The sequence below is a fragment of the Neomonachus schauinslandi genome, chromosome 3, assembly GCF_002201575.2.
Source record: "Neomonachus schauinslandi chromosome 3, ASM220157v2, whole genome shotgun sequence".
Taxonomy (NCBI): domain Eukaryota; kingdom Metazoa; phylum Chordata; class Mammalia; order Carnivora; family Phocidae; genus Neomonachus; species Neomonachus schauinslandi.
Genome location: NC_058405.1, coordinates 76666295 through 76686089, shown reverse-complemented (window position 1 = coordinate 76686089; position 19795 = coordinate 76666295). Strand labels below are relative to the sequence as shown.

Here is a 19795-nt window from a genome sequence, read left to right as displayed (position 1 = left end):
GTGTGTGTGTGTAATACCCAGACTGAGATACCCTGTAAACCCTGGCCCCCATGAAAGATATTTGAAACAATTTGCCTAGTAGTCTAAAGATGCTGCAAACCCATCTTGGGCCATGAGTTGGGTTACCCACAAGAAATCATGAACGATAGGCCTTTGCTCAGCCAAGATCAGAGGACTAAATCCACACTACCTCATTGTATAAGAGCTCAAAGCTGGAAAATTAATGTTAACTACACTAAAGTCAAACTACAGCAAAGAAATATCCCATTACCCATGACATAAAAACATCTATGGAAAACAATCCTTGCTAAAAATGAGCTTACTACAATAATAATAATAATAATGAAAAGATAAAAAATCAGCAGCCACTACAAGTTACCCCCTAAGGGCGCCTGGGTGGCTCAGTTGGTTAAGCGACTGCCTTCGGCTCAGGTCATGATCCTGGAGTCCCGGGATCGAGTCCCGCATCGGGATCCCTGCTCGGCGGGGAGCCTGCTTCTCCCTCTGACCCCCCCCCCATGTGCTCTCTCTCTCTCTCTCCCTCTCTCTCTCACTCTCTCAAATAAATGAATAAATAAAATCTTTTAAAAAAATAAAAAAAATAAAAAAAAAAAAAACAAGTTACCCCCTAAAACTCTAAGTAGTAGAGCAAAGTGAGAGATTTTAAAACAGACATGAATAAAATGCTCAAAGAAGAAAAAAATTGAATGTAAAGATGAGGCAAAGTCGTATGAAGATGGCAGATTTGGAAAATAACAAAATAGATTCTAGAAATGAGAGATCAAGTAATTAAAATAAAATCAGTGGCAACCAGTACTTGGTTTCTCATACCATTCTGCAATAAAAGGAATCAGGATTCTTCAGAGAAATGGCTCATTCTAGGACTGGGGCAGTGAATGTAAGAGATAAATTTGGAGGATTTTGTAGCACCAGTGAATAAGATGCACTCAAAAATCAAAACAACAAGGGTACATCATCAAAAGGACACAGGAACCAAATGAAAGAGTTCCCAATCAAAAAGTTCCAAATCAAAAACAAAACAAAACAAAACAGGGCGCCTGGGTGGCTCAGTTGGTTAAGCGATTGCCTTCAGCTCAGGTCATGATCCTGGGGTCCCTGGATCGAGTCCCGCATCGGGCTCCCTGCTCGGCAGGGAGCCTGCTTCTGCCTTTGACCCTCCCCCCTCTCATGTGCTCTCTCTATCTCATTCTCTCTGTCTCAAATAAATAAAATCTTTAAAACAAACAAACAAACAAACAAACAAACAAAAGTTCCCAATCAAAGCTGGACAATTTAAGCAAAAAATTTTTAACATACTGGGTCATAAACCAAAGTTGATGGGTATCAACTCTCCGTGATTTTTTAGATTCCATCAAATACCACTGTAAAGTGAGGAGTCTTCTTTCAAAATGACAGTGTTTATAATGCGGCAGAAATGGTATATTTTGCAAATACTTAAATTTATGTAAAACACAATGTCAACTTAAAAATGGGTAATGGCCACCTAGTTTTTCATTCTTTTAGGACAGCCTTGAAGAGCACTGCTCTGGGCTGGCTATTCTACCAAGTTTCACAAAGTGTGGGTTTCAGAAGTGAACATATTGAACTTAGCCAGACTTGGCCAGTGTGCCTCTCCAAGTGCTTTGTGCTGATTTATAATTCCATGAGCGGTTTGAGAGGCTCTTTCCTCACCTTTTACCAGCATTTTGCACTGTCAGACTTTATGACCTTTTTCGTGCTGATCAGTGTGATCTTGTGTTATTTTACATTTCATTTCCCTGGCGACTAGTGTGGTTAAGCATCTTTCATATTTTTATTCTATTATTAAGGCTGCTGCTTCTGGAATTGACTCCATCTTCTTTGCTTTTTTTAATTACTTTTTAAAACACATTTATAGCGATTAAAATATACTATATAGGTGGCGCCTGGGTGGCTCAGTCGTTAAGCGTCTGCCTTCGGCTCAGGTCATAATCCCAGGGTCCTGGGATCGAGCCCCGCATCGGGCTCCCTGCTCAGCAGGAAGCCTGCTTCTCCCTCTCCCTCTCCCCCTGCTTGTGTTCTCTCTCTCGCTGTGTCTCTCTCTGTCAAATAAATAAACAAAATCTTTAAAAAATTAATTAATTAATTAATTAAAAAAATAAAATAAAATATACTATATATTCTGAATATATGCATGGACATTTTTGCTTTTAACATTTTTCTATTAATTTTTAATGTTTATATACTCAAAATTATTAATTTTTTTTTCATTAAATCTGAATTTTAAACTTTTCTTACAGAAAGAGGAATTTGTCAGCCCCGTTGCTGATCTGACTTTCCCTTCTATATCAAAATACATTGTAGATCCCTGATGCATTTAGAGGTTATTCTTGTGTGAAGTATAAGGTGTGAGGTCTGTGTCTAATTTTCTCTTTTCCAATCAGCCAACCAGAGGTGCCAACAATTAGATAATTAGAAAATCTACCTTTGTGACTACAAATTGAAATACAACCATAATCATGTATTAAATTTCCCTATGCATGTGGGTCTGTTTGTATGTTTTCTTTTTTTTTTTAACTTTTTATTGTTATGTTAATCACCATACTTACATCATTAGTTTTAGATGTAGTGTTCCATGATTCATTGTTTGTGCACAACACCCAGTGCTCCATGCAGAACGTGCCCTCTTTAATACCCATCACCAGGCTAACCCATCCTCCCATCCCCCTCCCCTCTAGAACCCTCAGTTTGTTTTTCAGAGTCCATCAGATCTCATGGTTCGTCTCCCCCTCTGATTTGCCCCCTTCATTCTTCCCCTCCTGCTATTTTCTTTTTTTTTTTTAACATATATTGCATTATTTGTTTCAGAGGTACAGATCTGAGATTCAACAGTCTTGCACAATTCACAGCACTTGCCAGAGCACATACCCTCCCCAGTGTCTATCACCCAGCCACCCCATCCTTCCCACCCCCCACCACTCCAGCAACCCCCAGTTTGTTTCCTGAGATTAAGAATTCCTCATATCAGTGAGGTCATAAGATACATGTCTTTCTCTGTTTGACTAATTTCGCTCAGCATAATACCCTCCAGTTCCATCCACATCATTGCAAATGGCAAGATCTCATTTTTTTTGATGACTGCTTCAATTTCCTTAGTGGTTATAAGTCTGTTCAGGTTTTCTATTTCTTTCTGGTTCAGTTTGGATAGTTGATACATCTCTAGGAATGCATCTATTTCTTCCAGGTTATCGAATTTGCTGTCATAGAGTTGCTCATAATATGTTCTTATAATTGTTTGTATTTCTTTGGTGTTGGTTGTGATCTCTCCTCTTTCATTCATGATTTTGTTGATTTGGGTCATTTCTCTTTTCTTTTTAATGAGTCTGGCCAGGACTTTATCAATCTTGTTAATTCTTTCAAAGAACCAGCTCCTAGTTTCGTTGATCTGTTCTACTGTTCTTTTGGTTTCTATTTCATTGATTTCTGCTTTGATCTTCATTATTTCTCTTCTCCTGCTGGGTTTAGGCTTTATTTGCTGTTCTTTCTCCAGCTCCTTTAGGTGTAGGGTTAGGTTGTGTACTTGAGACCTTTCTTGTTTCTTGAGAAAGGCTTATATTGCTCTTTACGTTCCTCTTAGGACTGCCTTTGCTGTATCCCAAAGATTTTGAACAGTTGTGTTTCCATTTTCATTGGTTTCCATGAATTTTTTAATTCTTCTTTCATTTCCTGGTTGACCCATTCATTCTTTAGTAGGATGCTCTTTAGCCTCCACGTATTTGAGTTCTTTCCGACTTTCCTCTTGTGATTGAGTTCTAGTTTCAAAGCATTGTGGTCTGAAAATATGCAGGGAATGATCCCAATATTTTGGTACCGGTTGAGATCTGATTTATGACCTAGGATGTGATCGATTCTGGAGAATGTTCCATGGGCACTAGAGAAGAAAGTGTATTCTGTTGCTTTGGGATGGAATGTTCTGAATATGTCTGTGAAGTCCATTTGGTCCAGTCTGTCATTTAAAGTCTTTATTTCCTTGTTGATCTTTTGCTTAGATGATCTGTCCATTTCAGTGAGGGGGTGTTAAAGTCCCCCACTATTACTGTATTGTTGTCAATGTATTTCTTTGCTTTTGTTATTAATTGCCTTATATAATTGACTGCTCCCATGTTAGGGGCATAGATATTTACAATTGTTAGATCTTCTTGTTGGAGAGAACCTTTAAGTAGGATATAGTGTCCTTCCTCATCTCTTATTACAGTCTTTGGTTTAAAATCTAATTTGTCTGACATAAGGACTGCCACCCCAGCTTTCTTGTGGTGTCCATTAGCATGGTAAATAGTTTTCCACCCCCTCACTTTCAATCTGGGGGTGTCTTTGGGTCTAAAAGGAGTCTCTTGCAGACAGCATATCGATGGGTCTTGTTTTTTAATCCAATCTGATAGCCTGTGTCTTTTGATTGGGGCATTTAGCCCATTTACATTCAGGGTAACTATTGAAAGATAGGAATTTAGTGCCATTGTATTGCCTGTAAGGTGACTGTTACTGTATATTGTCTATGTTCCTTTCTGGTCTATGTTGCTTTTAGGGTCTCTCTTTGCTTAGAGGACCCCTTTCAAGATTTCTTGTAGGGCTGGTTTCATGTTTGCAAGTTCCTTTAGTTTTTGTTTGTCCTGGAAGCTTTTTATCTCTCCTTCTATTTTCAATGACAGCCTAGCTGGATATAGTATTCTTGGCTGCATATTTTTCTCATTTAGTGCTCTGAATATATCCTGCCTGTCCTTTCTGGCCTGCCAGGTCTCTGTGGATAGGTCTGTTGCCAATCTAATGTTTCTACCATCGTAGGTTACAGATCTCTTCTCCCGAGCTGCTTTCAGGATTTTCTCTTTGTCTCTGAGACTCGTAAGTTTTACTATTAGATGTCGGGGTGTTGACCTATTTTCATTGATTTTGAGAGGGGTTCTCTGTGCCTCCTGGATTTTGATGCCTATTTCCTTCCCCATATTAGGGAAGTTGTCTCCTATAATTTGCTCCAATATACCTTCTGACCCTATTTCTCTTTCTTCTTCTTCTGGGATCCCAATTATTCTAATGTTTTATCTTATCATATCCCTTATCTCTCAAATTCTGCCCTCATGATCCAGTAGTTGTTTATCTCTCTTTTTCTCAGCTTCTTTATTTTCCATCATTTGGTCTTCTATATCACTGATTCTCTCTTCTGCCTCATTTATCCTAGCAGTTAGTGCCCCCATTTTTTATTGCACCTAATTAATAGCCTTTTTGATTTTGACTTGGTTAGATTTTAGTTCTTTTATTTCTCCAGAAAGTGTTTTTCAAATAACTTCCATGCTTTTTTCAAGCCCAGATAGTATCTTTAAAGTAATGATTCTGAATTCTAGATCCGACATCATACTAATGTCCGTATTGAGTAGGTCCCTGGCAATCAGTACTACCTCTTGTTCTTTCTGTTGAGGTGATTTTTTCCATCTTGTCATTTTGTCCAGAGGAGAATAGATGAATGAGAGAACAAAATGCTAACAGGGTAACAACATCCCCAGAAAATACATACTAAACAAATCAGAAAAGACCTGAAGCCAGGGGAAAAGAAATGGAAAGAAAGGAAAAAAAAAAGAAAAGAAAAAGGTAAAAACAAACAAAAACAGAACAAAACAAACAAAAACAGAACATGATCAAATATGATCAGGCTTGTGCATAGATCAGTGCCACACACTAGATTTTGGGTGTATTTTGTTCTGTTAGAAGAAAGTGCCTCCCAAAATTTTAAAGAAAGAAAAACTTTTATATGTACAAAAATAAGGGTTGATATGATGAAGGGATGGAATATGACTGTAAAGATGAAAATTATAAAAAATTTTATAAAAGGAATTGATAAGAAGTTGTTTGAAAAATAGAAAGAAGAAGATTTAAAAAAAAAGGGAGAGAATGTAATCAGGCAGGAGAGTAGAACAAAACCATACACTAGAGATTTAGGGTATATTGATCTGTTAGAAGAAACTATCTCAAAATTTTAAAGAGAGAACAACTTATATATATATGCCAAAAATAAGGGTAACTACTATGAAGGGATAGAATATGGCTCTAAAAATGAAAAATAAAAATGTTTTTTAAAAAAGGGATTGATAAGATGTTGGTTGAAAAAGGGAAAAAGAAAAATTCAAAAAAAAGAAGACAGTTAAAAAAAAAAACTAACTTTGAAAGACTAAAGAATCATGGTAAAAAAGCCATGAATTCTATGTGCAGTATTCCCCTAACAGTGGCATTCTGCTGTTCTCACTGATCGGTAACCTTGGTCTTGGCTGGCTGTTCTTGCTGATTATCTGGGGGAGGGGCCTGTTGCCGTGGTTCCCAAATGTCTTTGCCGGAGGTGGAATTGCCCCGCCCTTGTGGGGGCGAGCTAAGTAATCTGCTTGGGTTTGCTCTAGGGAGCTTTTGTTCCCTGCAAGCTTTCTGTACAGCCTTGGAGGCCAAGAGTGAAAATGGCGGCCTCCCAATCTCCGCTCTGGAGGAGCCGGGACTCGGGGCCCGCTCCTCAGTGCGCCCCCAGAGAAAAGCAGTCAGTCACTCCCGTCTCCCTGGTCTCCGGCCGCACTCCGTGCTCACCCGGCCTGTGACTGCGCGTTTCTATCTCTGGCACCCGACCCCGTGTGGAGTCTCCAAACCCAGCAGCTCCCTGCGCTGTGCTCCCGCACCGCTCCTCCAGGGGGAGGAAGGGGAGTCTCCCCAGATCTGCCGCTTGTTGGGTCCCTGCTGGAGGAGCACTGGCCCGACTGTGCCACGGATCATGGTTTATGGCAACCCCGAGCTGAGAGCCCGGGCCTCGGCTCCGTCTCTGCAGCCGGCTTCCCTGCTCCGATACCTGGGAGCTCTCCCGCACTCAGGCACCCCTGGTCTTTCTGTGACCCCGAGGGTCCTGAGAGCACACTGTCCCGCGAGGGTTCCACCCCCCGCTTAGCCACTGGAGCGACGTCCCTCAGCGGAGTCAACTTCTAAAAGTTCCGATTTTGTGCTCCGCTGCTCTATCACTTGCCAGAAGTGGCTGACGGAGGCCCCCTCCCCCGCCGTCTATCCTCCTGAACATCGCCTCGGATTCACTTCTCCACACATCCTACCTTCCGGAAAGTTGTCACTTTTCTGTTCAGAGATTTGCTGCTATTCTGTTCTTCAATCTCCTGGTGTTCAGAATGGTTTGATCCGTATTCAGCTGAATTCCTGAGACCAGACGAAATCCAGGTCTCCTACTCCTCCGCCATCTTGCTCGGCAATTTGTCTTTTTAAACCTGTACGTTTAATAAAGGTCCGTTTTGATCACCTGTATTTCTCTAGGAAATTACTAATTTAATCATGGTTTTCAAATGTATTTGTATAAATACATGGTCTGAAAGTGGTATCTTGTGAATTAAATTCCTTCTGTTTCAGTGTTTTTTCAAACAACTCACTGATAAAAAAAAAAATCAGTGTCTATAAATGCACCATTAACAAATGAAGCATTGATTGCTCTCAGCTTGCATAATCACATTTCTTATCCCAAGTGTTTATTTCTCATTTATCACAGGTTACCATCTTGAAGCTACTTAAACAATGAAAGCAATTTGTGCCTCATGGTAATTAACAGTTTATGGTGTGGCTGGTCTTCCTTAATTCTAGCAGTTCCAAGAAAAAAGAAAAAATCATAAAATATCAAAACAAAATATAGTATATTTAGTCAATTCAGAAGTAAAAACAGTTTGAGGGGGTGAAAGTTTCATCCAATAACAGAAAGTAAAATGCTGGGGGGACTACCTTGGCTGGCTTAGTCGATAGAGCGTGCGACTGTTGATCTCCGGGTTGTAAGTTCGATCCCTATATTGGGTGTAGAGATTACTTAAAAAATAAAAGCTTTAAAAAAAAATGAAAGTTTCATCCAATAATGGAATAGTGAAAATAAACCCTTAGGAACTTGGATATATTGGAAACCACTGCTTGGGCATTAGCGAAGGAAGTGAATTCTTTCAAAAACACTTTCATATTTCATATTTAGGTCTTTAATCCAACCAGATTTGCTTTTTCATGTGGGGTGTATTATTATGTTTCAGTTGTTTCTCTAGGGATTAAATTTCTGGATTTGAGATTTTATCCCCTACAGTAAAGTTTCTAACTTTTAATAGGTGAATTTAACTACTTATATTTATTATGATCACTGATTTATTTGACATATTTCTGTGATGTCATGTTTAATTTACTGTGCTTTTTCTTTTCATTTTTTCTTCTTTCTGACCTTTGGTTCGGTTATTAAACTTCTCCTTATTCTCCCTGCCATATTTCTCTCTAGTGGTTCTGGTTTCATTCTTTTAATGATTATCCTTTATATTTTATATGCATGGAGATAAATTAATACTTTCTAAGTTTGTCATTATCATTCTCTTTTCAAATTACACCAAAATTTTAGAAAGTTATTCCCACCCAAATTTCACTTTGTGTGTTGTTTTGTCTCAACTTTGCTTTTACTCATCTCTCTGGTTGTTTTTCAGGCAATAAAGATTTAGCTTTACCCACACGCTGTGTTGATTTTTCTAATGTCCATCACTGCTTCTTCCAAAATACTCATTTCTTCTGGTTTTAGTTTCTATAAGTACTTTCTTCAGTGATGATCTGCATAGACAATAAACTTTTCCTTCTGGGCCTGAGAGGTCTAGTCCCTTCATAGCTGAAAGATGGCTAAGTTGGGATATATTTCTAGACTGACAATAATTTTACACTGGCATTTTTAAGATATTATTCATTACTTTTGGGTCTTCGGTAAATAAGCAATTTGATTTTCATTCTGAATACTTTTAAGACCTTCTCATAATCTTAATGTTTTGCAGTTTTACCAGAAAGTGTTTGGGTGCTGGATATGTCTTAATTTGTACTTGGGTATCAATATACCTCTTCAGTTTTAGGAACTCATGTTATTTTTCAATTTTGGAAATGATTAAACATTACCTCTTCATATCTGTGTCTTCTCATTCTCTAGAGTATAGGTGTTCTTAACTTGTGGTCTGTGGATCCCTTGGGTGTCCAAGAATAGAATTTAGTGGGTTAATGATTTTGAATGTGAAAAAAAAAAATCCTTCATTTTCACTGACCTCTAATTGAAATTTAGCATCCCTTCAACTATAAATGAGAGATAACAAACCACAGTAGGATTAGCAGTTTCTTTGATTTTTTAATCTGTAGAAGCCAGAGATACTTTAATATCACATGAAGGTTATAGCAAGTATCTCAAAATACATTACATACTCTTTACTGCTTTGAAATTATAGTAGTTGTAAGCCCTTTGGCCAGATCTTATTTAATTAACAAGTAAGCTCATAAATTGCTATATCACCCATTTAAGTAATGTTTACATTTGTATTTAAAAGTCATTAGTTTCCTTTGAAATTCTGTACTTTATTTTATGCATTTAAAAACATTAATTGTGCATTTCAAATTTTACATTTCTTGTTTTCCCACAGAAATACCAAATCTACATTACAGTGTCCTATTCTCTTTTGATATATGGCATGTCTACTATTCAGTCTACCAGAAGACTTTAATTTTTTTATTTCATTAATTTCTACTTACCTCATTTTTAAATCTTTCTTTTTCTATTCTGATCTTGTTCTGTGAGTGTTAATTTATCTCTTTGAATGCTCTAAGCTTAGTGTTAGTCCCTTTCTGACTGCTCTATTATCTCTAGTTCCTCATGTTGACAGATTCTCCCATGTGGTTTGAAAATTCTGTCTGAGAGCTCATCCTCTTTGGCCCTTCATCTAGGTGCAGTTCTCACGGGGACTCAACATTTGCCTTTAATGTCAGTTTCCCACTCGCTTCTGCCAGGGTCCTGCAGGGGGCACTGTTCTGAAGCCAGCGTTCACAGGTATTTCTCAGGTTGGGCTGATACAAGGCCTGAATAGTGTGTGGATTTGGCTTCTACAATAGTGCATGATTTAAGACTTCCTGCTCACATTCCAGAAAGAGCAGCCTGCTTTAGGGTTCTTATCGTACTGTGTTTTAACTCCCATCTGTATGCCCAGAGCCCATTTCCAAACATCTTCCCATGCCCCCCCGCACAGTTGGCCACAACTCCTTCCCTGTAGAGATTTAAAATACCAGACCACAAGGCATTTATCTGCCCATTACCTCCAAGGGCTCCAGCATTTCAACTCCCACTCATCACTCTGGTTACGAGTTTCTTCTGTTCTGGCACTATGAAAATGCCCTTTGTTTTTCTGGGTTTGTTTTTGTTGTTGTTGTTATTTCTGCCTAGTATGTGTTTTAATGTTTTTTATTGTATTTTATCCAGCATTTATATGCAATTGGGGGCTGAGGGCAGAGCTCTGCATCTGTTCATCTGTCTTGACAGGTCTTTATAGAGTGATATTTTTAAAGCAAAAATGGAATCTTGTTATTCCTCTGCTTACATCCTTTAAGCTTCTTGAATGTTAGATTCCTAAGGGCAGGAAGCCTGTCTGCCTTTTTGCTACTGTTTTTCTACAAATCTAGAAAAGCACATGATAGGGACTTAATAAATAAGGGTTAAATGACTAAATACATTATTCCCCACACTTTTAGATTAAAGACCAACACAGTTAACATAGTCTAGTGGTCAGCATGGCCTAACAGTGGACATAATCTAGTCCTTGCATGATTTGCCCAGTGCTGCCTCTAGCTTTTCTTGTCCCAGCTTTTCTTGTCAATTTGTATTTATGCTTCCCAGTCTCTCATCCTATTTACAAAATTTAGACTTACTGTAAGCCTGAAAGAGCTTAAAATCATGAGCAATAACTATTACAATCATACATGCTTGACTAGTTATATTCTCTAAATGCAAAAGTGAATATGGGCAAAGGGCAAATAGACCTATATATATATATGTGTGTGTGTGTGTGTGTGTGTGTGTATAAACACACAGCTTATTTATTTGGTATATTTCTGGGTCACTGTTCAAAATTTTTTGTTCCTCACATAAGTCATGAGTAAATATTTATATATTCACATATTTGAAGAAAGGGTTGATATCTAACTAGCAAACTAAAATATGACAAAAGAGAAAAAAATTGAGTTGCTTTATATCTGACTGCTGTTCAGTGTGTTCATGAAAATGTATACTTCAGAGCATTCTAATCACAACCTTTTTTGATAAAATGTGTCCCAACTTGTGCTGAACTGACATATTTCATCTTCAAGGCTAGAAATGATACAAAGGGGAAGAAATTTGCTATTCCAGAAGCACCATATTATAATATGGTTTAAAACTAGTAGTTGGTCCTATTGAGGTTATTTTGTTGTTTGATGACTGATCTTTGAAACAAACTCACCTTCCTTAGGATCTTCAAATTTACAAATGGATTGCCTGAAATGGACCAGATCTCTACAAGTTGCTTACATGTCTTCCTCCCTTCCTTTCCTTCCCTATCCCCTTCCCCTTTTTTCCTATCAATCCAGGCAGGAAAAATGTAGACAACTAGCAAAATGGGCAGGCAATCAGCAGACCAAATCATCTAGATGTATCTAAGCTTTTCCCCATAACCTAAGCTTAACATAATTTGACCAACAAATTCTATAAATGTCTCTAAGTGTTTCCTTGTACTCAAAGTAAATATAAATTTCAAAATGTACAACAGATCAAATTTTACATATTAAGATGTATGTAAGAAAATGAAACTTTGTTTTCTGTAACAAATAGTGGTAGACAAAAACTTGCCAATTAAAGGCAGCAATTCCTCTGAGCTAAACATCTACTGAATAAATATTCAGTCAGTTCAAATGCAAATCAATGACCCAGGTACTTCTTTCCTCTGGAGCCACTCTGCTTTCTCTCTCCTACCCATGCCTTCTCTTAATCTTACCTGATGTGAGAGAATTACACACTGTTTGGTATCCTGTTCCACTTCATTGATCTTTAAACATTTCAATCAAATCAGCCTTTCAGATTGTTGGGTTGGGTTGGGTTGAGTTGGGTTGGGTTGGGTTGAGTTGAGTTGGGTAGGGTTGGGTTGGGTTGGGTTGGATTGAGTTGCATTGGGTTGGGTTGAGTTGGGTTGGGTTGGGCTGGGTTGGGTTGAGTTGGCTCGGGTCAGGTTGGGTTGGGTTAGAGTAGCTGAAAAATCTTTCAAGTGATCATGTTATGCCACCTGGTGGAAATTTAGTATTTTTCAGGCAGAAGCAAATAGAATTTCTCTGGTCCATATACTCCTGGTTCTCTATGTTTGACTTAGTCACAAGGAGATTCTGATAAATTATACAAAAACAAAGCCAGCTGGGGCAGTCTCCATTCTGTTTCCCAACCCTAACAGTTCAGTATTTTCCCAAAAGAAATCTTCACATGTGCCCTGTAATCCTCCTAAATTAAAAAATAAATAAATACATACAAAACCTAAAGACTAAGCTTACATTCTACTTTATGAAGAGGTAGCAAATGAATGTCTTACCCTTAAGTTTGTCTTCTTCCTGGACAGGTTTGTGTTTTCACTACAAAGTTTTACAAAGTTATTCACAAATTGCATTTTCTTCTGGTGTGATATGCAGCGTGCTTAACCCTGCCATCTGAGACTACTATGTTGGGGTAGAGTTGTGTAATGTTTTTATCTGTTTTTAGAGGATACTAATTTTGTAGATTCTTATTGATGGGAAGTTAATTTCTTTACTGCACATTATTTCTGGATTTATCGATAAAGAATGTACACTATATTAGCATTCAAGAATGACATCATGATACTATATGCTTTGTTAATTGTATTTTCTACGCAAAGCCATTCAATGAGGGATTCCTGGGGTAGCTTTTTTTTAATACTATTTTTTGTTGCTTCTTTCCCTCATTTCAGGTTAGAATCCCCCACACGGAGTCTAAGCATGGATGCCCCAAAGGGTGTTCATATTAAAGCTCATGCTGGGAAAATTGAGGCTCTTTCTCAAATGGATATCATTTTTCAAAGTAGTGATGGAATGGTGAGTTTGGTATATGAAGCTCCTGTTGTATGTCCTGATGACTTTCAGAGTAGACAGAGACTATCAGTTCTTCAATTACCTACTGATCCAACTTCTCTCAATATGGCAGTCACTGGGACTTACCTGTAAATGACAACCATTATTGGTTGTTGCCTCGAGCCCTATGCTTGCTCACATCAAATTATGTTTAAACAAAAATTAAATATGAAAAATAGGAGCTTTAAAAGTCAACCACAATAAGGATAAAATCTGGAACTTCAAGTCCAGAAATAAAACATCGCTGATATAAGCCAAAGTCATAATGAGGCAGTAGAGCACTTGCTACTCAACATTGATTGTTCTAGTACTAGATAAATTCATGATTACCCGTCTGAGTTCAGGAAACCTAACAGGCCTCTCCAGACCTGGACCTGTCTTCTCATTTGTCAAATAAGGAAAATAATATTTGCTTAACTATGTCACAGTGCTGTGAGAAGCAATGTGGTAATATGGGTGGCAACATTTTGAAATTATTATATTAATCTGATATTAAGAGGAAGGTGTGGTTGAGGGAGCAAATGGAGGACATGAGAGGCAGCTCATGAGTGTGGACAGGACACGTCCAATGGCAGGCTGCTAGTGGAATATAAAAGACATCCGGTGAAGCCCCTTCAAGTTGTAACTGAAGAAGTTATGATGCCAAGAGCAGATAAATGCAAAAATGGAAGTCAAGCATTTTGGAATCTCATTACTAAATTATAATGTCACTGCATACTTAAAATATATTACCTTGAAAAATATGCTAATTTTAATTTTGAAATAGCCTCACTTATTTCCGTGAATAAGGTGCCATTTTTATAGCAGCACATAGCCTGACTCATAAGCTGATGTCCCTTATTACTGGAAGCTAGCTCAAAGTGTGGGGATATCTGGCTTCCCACAAGATATATTCCTATAAAGATAAACGAAGGTGAGCAAGGAAAGGGTATGTGGATTGCCAGTGACTAGAGTTTTCTGGAAGAGCAATAAAAAAATAACAACTAGAAAACAAAGTCACTGATTAACCATAAGAAAGGAAAGCAAAGAAGCCAACAAGGAAAAGGTAAAGCACATTAGTGAAAACCAACTAGCCACAGAACCCAAAGCTCTGGACAATAGCGTAAGTAGGTTCTGCGTTTAAAAAAAAAAATACAATACATATTTCATTTCTTTTACTATGACAGTGTCCCAGACCACAAGGTAAAGCTTTGCTTTTAATATTTTTCCACCCACTGCTGCCCATGGCAGTGGTCAGCTTCCCAAGAGGGCGTACAGACTGCAAGCATCGGTTTATGAAAAGAGTAGAGTTCATGGATGAGAGTATGGAAAATAAGAGTCCAAACTTATTTGCAAGGCACAACATTATGCCCGTCCATGACATGCTTTAATTCCTTCTAAAAAGGAGCGCCCTGGCATGGGTAAAATTGGGCTACTCAGTGGAACAGTTCTTCGTTCCCAAAAAGATTTCCAAACCTCAATTAATGGCCATCTGTTTACATTTCAGTGTAACTAAGCTGTCATAGGAACAAAACCCCCAATAGCTTTCATTTAATTTTAGTTGGCTTTAGTCTGTGTGTCTACTGCTTTTCTAGATCTAAGAGAAGTTAGGGAAATGGTTGGCAGCTAATAGGATGAAGTTAATTGCCTCTCATAGGAAAACAAAATCTGCAGAAATTCCAACATTCACAAGTAAAAATTATTAAGATGAATTTATTTCTGTGGCTCGTACTTTATTCTAATGGGGTAGAGAAGGTGATTTAGCATAAAGTCAAAATAGGTCACAAGATAAATGTGAATTAAAACCTTTTTTCAGATAATTCTGAAATGTATTTTTAGTATAGCACATAAATCTTCCTAGCTCAACTAGCACAATGGGTTAAAAAAAAAAAAGACTTCAATTTAGAGAAGGAATTATTAAGCCCCTGCCTGAATGGAAAATAGAAATAGGCTTTAAAAGACTCTGATAATGACTTAAGGTGCCTATTTCATTTTCTATGCAGAGAAGAAACTAATCTGTTTGGAGCATTTTGAGATATGAGTTTCACACTATCATGTCCATTCTCTTTTACCACTTCATCTCTCGTTTTCTCCCAAACAGCTTGTGCTTGATGCTGAAACTGTGTGTTTACCCAAGTTGGTTCAGGGGACTCGGGGTGCCGCCGGCAGCTCACAAAGACTCTATGAAATCTGTGTGTGTCCAGATGGGAAGCTTTATCTGTCTGTGGCTGGCGTGGGTACCACATGCCACGAAAACAGTCACATCTGTCTCTAAACCACCTGCATCTTCCACGGAGCACCTGCCTCATTTCATTGAGCTTTACAGATGCCGACCTCAAGCCTTCACACCAAGCAACTTGACATCCTGGTGGATGGTGGATAGGAAGTAGGAGGGCACACTTTCAAAAGGAACTCAGAAAAATGTACCAGTGAAGGTGTTCTGATGAAAATCCATGATCTCAGAAATGGTGTGCACATATTAGACACAAAAGTCTAGCGATAGCAACAACAAAAAAAGTCTTTATTCCACTAGGTTTATTTTCATCAAAGCCATTGTGACTTTTCTTTTTCTTTCTTGTAGAAAATCAATCTACAATGGAATATTGAATTGCTGTGTGGAATTAATTTATGCTATTCAGCTGTGACTATCTAACTCCCCATAAAAGTAGCCTTGGTCAATACTAAAATGCCCCCAAAGTTCTGTGTGGTGTTCCCACTATATCACTCCAACCCACAAGTTCTCTCATTTTAATGCAAAGTGTGTCAGGTTTCACAAGAAATCTTCAGGTTTTGAGGGGACTTGGGTTGATCTGATTTTCAGTATGTAGTCAAAGGAATAAATTATACAAAACTAATCATGTTTCCTTTATATACAGTTATAAGCAATAAAAATCAACCTACATTTTTCACAAACTTCAGTTTGTCTTCCTTTCTTTAATCCCCACAACAGCGCTTTGAGGTAATATTTTCCCCCAAGTTACTGGTAATTAAAAAAGGTTCAGCTAGGACAAGTCAGAAGGTCAGGCGGTAGCTAGTGAAATTAAACTGAAATGTGACCCTACATGTGAACAGTTGTTTTCATTTTGAAAATCTCTGGTATGTTGTTTCATTCCATCCAAACACCAGCCTACGTGAGAATTGTGTAGATGGGATGATATTCTTTGACAAGTGAAGAAACCAAAGTCCACCAGGATCACACAGCTTGTAGGTGGTGGGACTCCTAACGGCCCAGCCTGTGCATTTACCTCTTACACAAAGTAACAGACTTGATGTTACTTCATAGCATCACTCTCTTCATTTTTGAAAGTAGGTTTAATACCAACTGGTAGTATGTGTTGCTATATAAGTCAAATAGGACACACTGAACCTATGAAAACAGGCTAGCCTTGTGTAAGCCACTCACTGACTTTGTAAAGTGCCAGTCATCACAAAGACTGGTGAGTTTGGTTTGGTTTGGCTTGGTGTTTTACCAGTTGTTATAATTAGGATCTCAAGTAGCACAAGATGTGGTAGGACCAAGAGCATTGCAACTTTCTATTTATAGGATTTATAACTGTAAACATGAGTTCAGATTCATTTTCTGCGGTCTCAGAACTGAGAGAAAGTGGAAGAGTGAACTCTTGATTTCTCATGCTGTTTTAACAAGGTCATTTAACAGCATAGCCCGCTTATAACAAATCCTGGATTTTCGAACTGTTATGTGCATGAACACTTGAAATTACAAAAAAAAAATTAGGTGTGTCCTGAGCAGTTAAGAACAAACTCAACTCTAAATATAATGCACCTAAAATTTCACAGGGGGTGGGTGTTTTTAGGTTATAAATTGGTATTCACTTTTCCATTTAGTTAAGTCCTGATTTCTTAAATAAATGTTTGCTTTCTTGCTACAGCATTCCTACTGTCCTAGTAACACTGCCTTTGTTTGGTCATATTTACTCTCTTGCTCCATGTTTGTGCAAAACAAATGTCTTCAAGCTTGGTTGACACAAGGTCAAGAAAAAGAATCAAGGAGAAATTATGGAGGATAAAACCCTTTTAATCAAGGACGTAGATTTTTTTTCTCCTTTGTTACTTGGAATCATCATGAAAGAAGTTGTTGTGGATAGCTGCATTCTCCAGAATGATAAGGAATTTATTTCTGGTTAGAATCAAAACTTTTAGATAGGCTATATTATAAAATATATTACATAAACCTGTCTTTTTAAACATGTTATGCAATGTAATTTAAATTTTCATTAAAAGTCCAAGGTCATGATTATGAACATACCTAACGAACATACCTAATGACCTATGTACACTAATAGTATATATACTAAGTGATTGTAGACTATTAAGTGTTGATATTTGAGTGACCTCAAAAAATAGCCCTTATTTCTTTTTCAACTTCCAAACCAGCTGAGTAGGCACAAGTCAGAAAGATGAAGATCAAAATGTCAGCTTTAACAGTAAAAAAGTTTGATTTGCAGCAAAATGGACGCTCCTAAGACCCGAATATCACAGGAACCTCTGCCGTCCCAGGGAGAACTGTGGGCCCCTGACTCCCATAGCTCGCCACATGGAAGAGGGTGGACAGATGCTCCTGTTCTGAAGGCAGCCAAATTCAAAGTAAAAGGGTTGAGCTACATGTGTTCAGGTCCTCCCCCCCCCCAAGTCCAGCCACAGGTCAATCTCCACTGCTTTGGGGATCAGTGGAGAGCAGAAGCACTTCTGAAAGGCAGAGCCCTTCATACTAAGGCTGTTAGGTGGTGTCTCTCTAGTTTTTTGTCCCTTCCTTCCCTGATTTAACACATCAATTCCTACTCAGCTTTAGCATTTTGTCCTATTTTAAATTCCATTTCAGATTTGCTGTTGTTTCAAAACCAAATAAGCTTTTGTATCAGGCGTAAACATGCAGGCGGAACAAGAGGATCTAAGGGCACCGCTAAGTCAAAATCCATTCTTAACTGAATAGATAGCACAGCTTCACTTCCGGGATGGAGTGTGCACCTTCACGTCCCCAACACCTGACAGAACGCCTGCACACGGTGCCCGGGGGCCATTTTCAAATGAATGAATGAATGGCACTACTTTCAGCCATATTTGATCAAACGAGAACGGAAAAAGGCTTTGGGAGCCAAAGCGTGAGGACATTCCATGGGCAGTCTGCAGCTTCAGCCCCGGCCGAGTGTGCGCAGCCTGTGGCGGCCGCCAGTACCACCCCCACGGTCACCGGTCACTTCCCAGAAACAGATCTCTCCATCTGTTTCTGGACGTCTCCTCCTGGTTCTTTCTCTGGTAGAACCCTGATGAATACAGAACTAATTAAAATCTTCTATAATTGCTCTTTTCTACCAGCACTACAAATTTTATCCTTGAGAGCTACAGAACATGTGAAGTACGGAAGATGTCGACTGGCGCCAAGGAAGAGAATTCCACACCCGCACATCAGACCATCAGACCCGTGAACAACTGCTCTTTATTAAACACTACTTGAACATCTTGCCAAGGTCATCCTTGGGCTCTTGGCACTCCCACCCCACCCCCAACCAACTCCCCACTGCTTCTTATGTTTTTATTCATTCATTCATTCATTTTTTATATTTATTTTTGTTTTTTTAATATTTTTATTAATATATAACATATTATTTGTTTCAGAGGTACAGGTCTGTGATTCATCAGTCTTACACAATTCACAGCGCTCACCACAGCACATACCCTCCCCAGTGTCTTTTAAGTAATCTCTATGCCCGGTGTGGGGCTCAAACTCACAACCCGGAAATCAAGAGTCGCATTCCCCACTGCTTTCTAAACTACCTGGGCTGCACAGGTTCTCCCTGAGTTTCCTGGCGGATGCTATGAACAGTTCCGCCAGCCCACGGGGGATGCTTTTCTCCCTTGCTCATCTGGCAGCACACAACCTGCTCTGGAATGCAGGAAAGCCTGTTCCAAATCCTTGCTAGACCGTGTGCTACTCAGGAACAGCTACTCCCCACACAGGCTGTTTCCACTTTCCTTTTAATAAGAAAAGGGAAATAGTGGGAAAGCATAAAATAATAAAGTTAGTTCACATCAAAAATTCCTTACCCTGAATTTCAAAATCTAAAAAGCTCTAAAAATAGGCACACCCTCCATATATGTCTGCTGCAAACTACTGGTGGCGAGATCTGACGGGAATTTAGGTGAGGTTATTTATCAGGCCTATGTATTCCAGTTAGGGTAAGTATTCATAGGTTTCATGGCAGAAATATCGTGTTTAAGAGTGCTATCAACCTGGATGGGAATGTTTGTATTAACTTCTAAAATCCAAATTCTGAAATACATTTGGATCCAAGGGTTGTATATAAGGGATTGTGAACCTTTTTTTTTTAAGTATAGGGAAAAAAAAAACGGGAACTCCAACTAGATCAACTAGCCCAATGTCCACCAGACAAGGTTTTCTGTGTACATTTTAATATCAAAAAACAATAAAATATATTCCAAGTACTGAATCTGAGTTTCAAAGTAGCAAGCACTTTTTAAGACATCCCAGAAAGCTGAAGACCCAGAATCTGGTAAGCCCCAGAAAATTCTTCGCCCTGGTCTGCCTAGTTTTGAAGACCTGTGCCTCAAGTATAAAGATGAACATTTTCTGTTAGGGCTCAAGCGTAAATTAGCCCCAGACATGCAGCCGCCTCCTGAGGCAAGGTAAATACCAATTCAGCCTCTACCTATGGAAGAACCATAATATTTAATGTATCTACATCCAAATACATATATATGTGTGTGTGTGCATACATATATGTATGTATGTATGTGTGTGTATATATATACATACCATATATATCAGCTAATCTTATTCCCCAAAAAGGGAAAATAAAAC

The 19795-nt window shown here is 38.5% G+C and overlaps 1 protein-coding gene across 1 annotated transcript in view; it reads left to right on the top strand.

Moving 5' to 3' along the window:
* SGCG (sarcoglycan gamma) overlaps positions 1–15842 on the top strand; it is a 122515-nt gene extending 106673 nt beyond the window's left edge. The window contains exons 7-8 of the mRNA XM_021678228.2: positions 12819–12942; positions 15059–15842. Coding sequence (XP_021533903.1) covers positions 12819–12942; positions 15059–15232 — 298 coding nt within the window. The 3' untranslated portion in view covers positions 15233–15842. The remainder of the gene's footprint in view (positions 1–12818; positions 12943–15058) is intronic.
* Positions 15843–19795: the final 3953 nt, after the last annotated feature.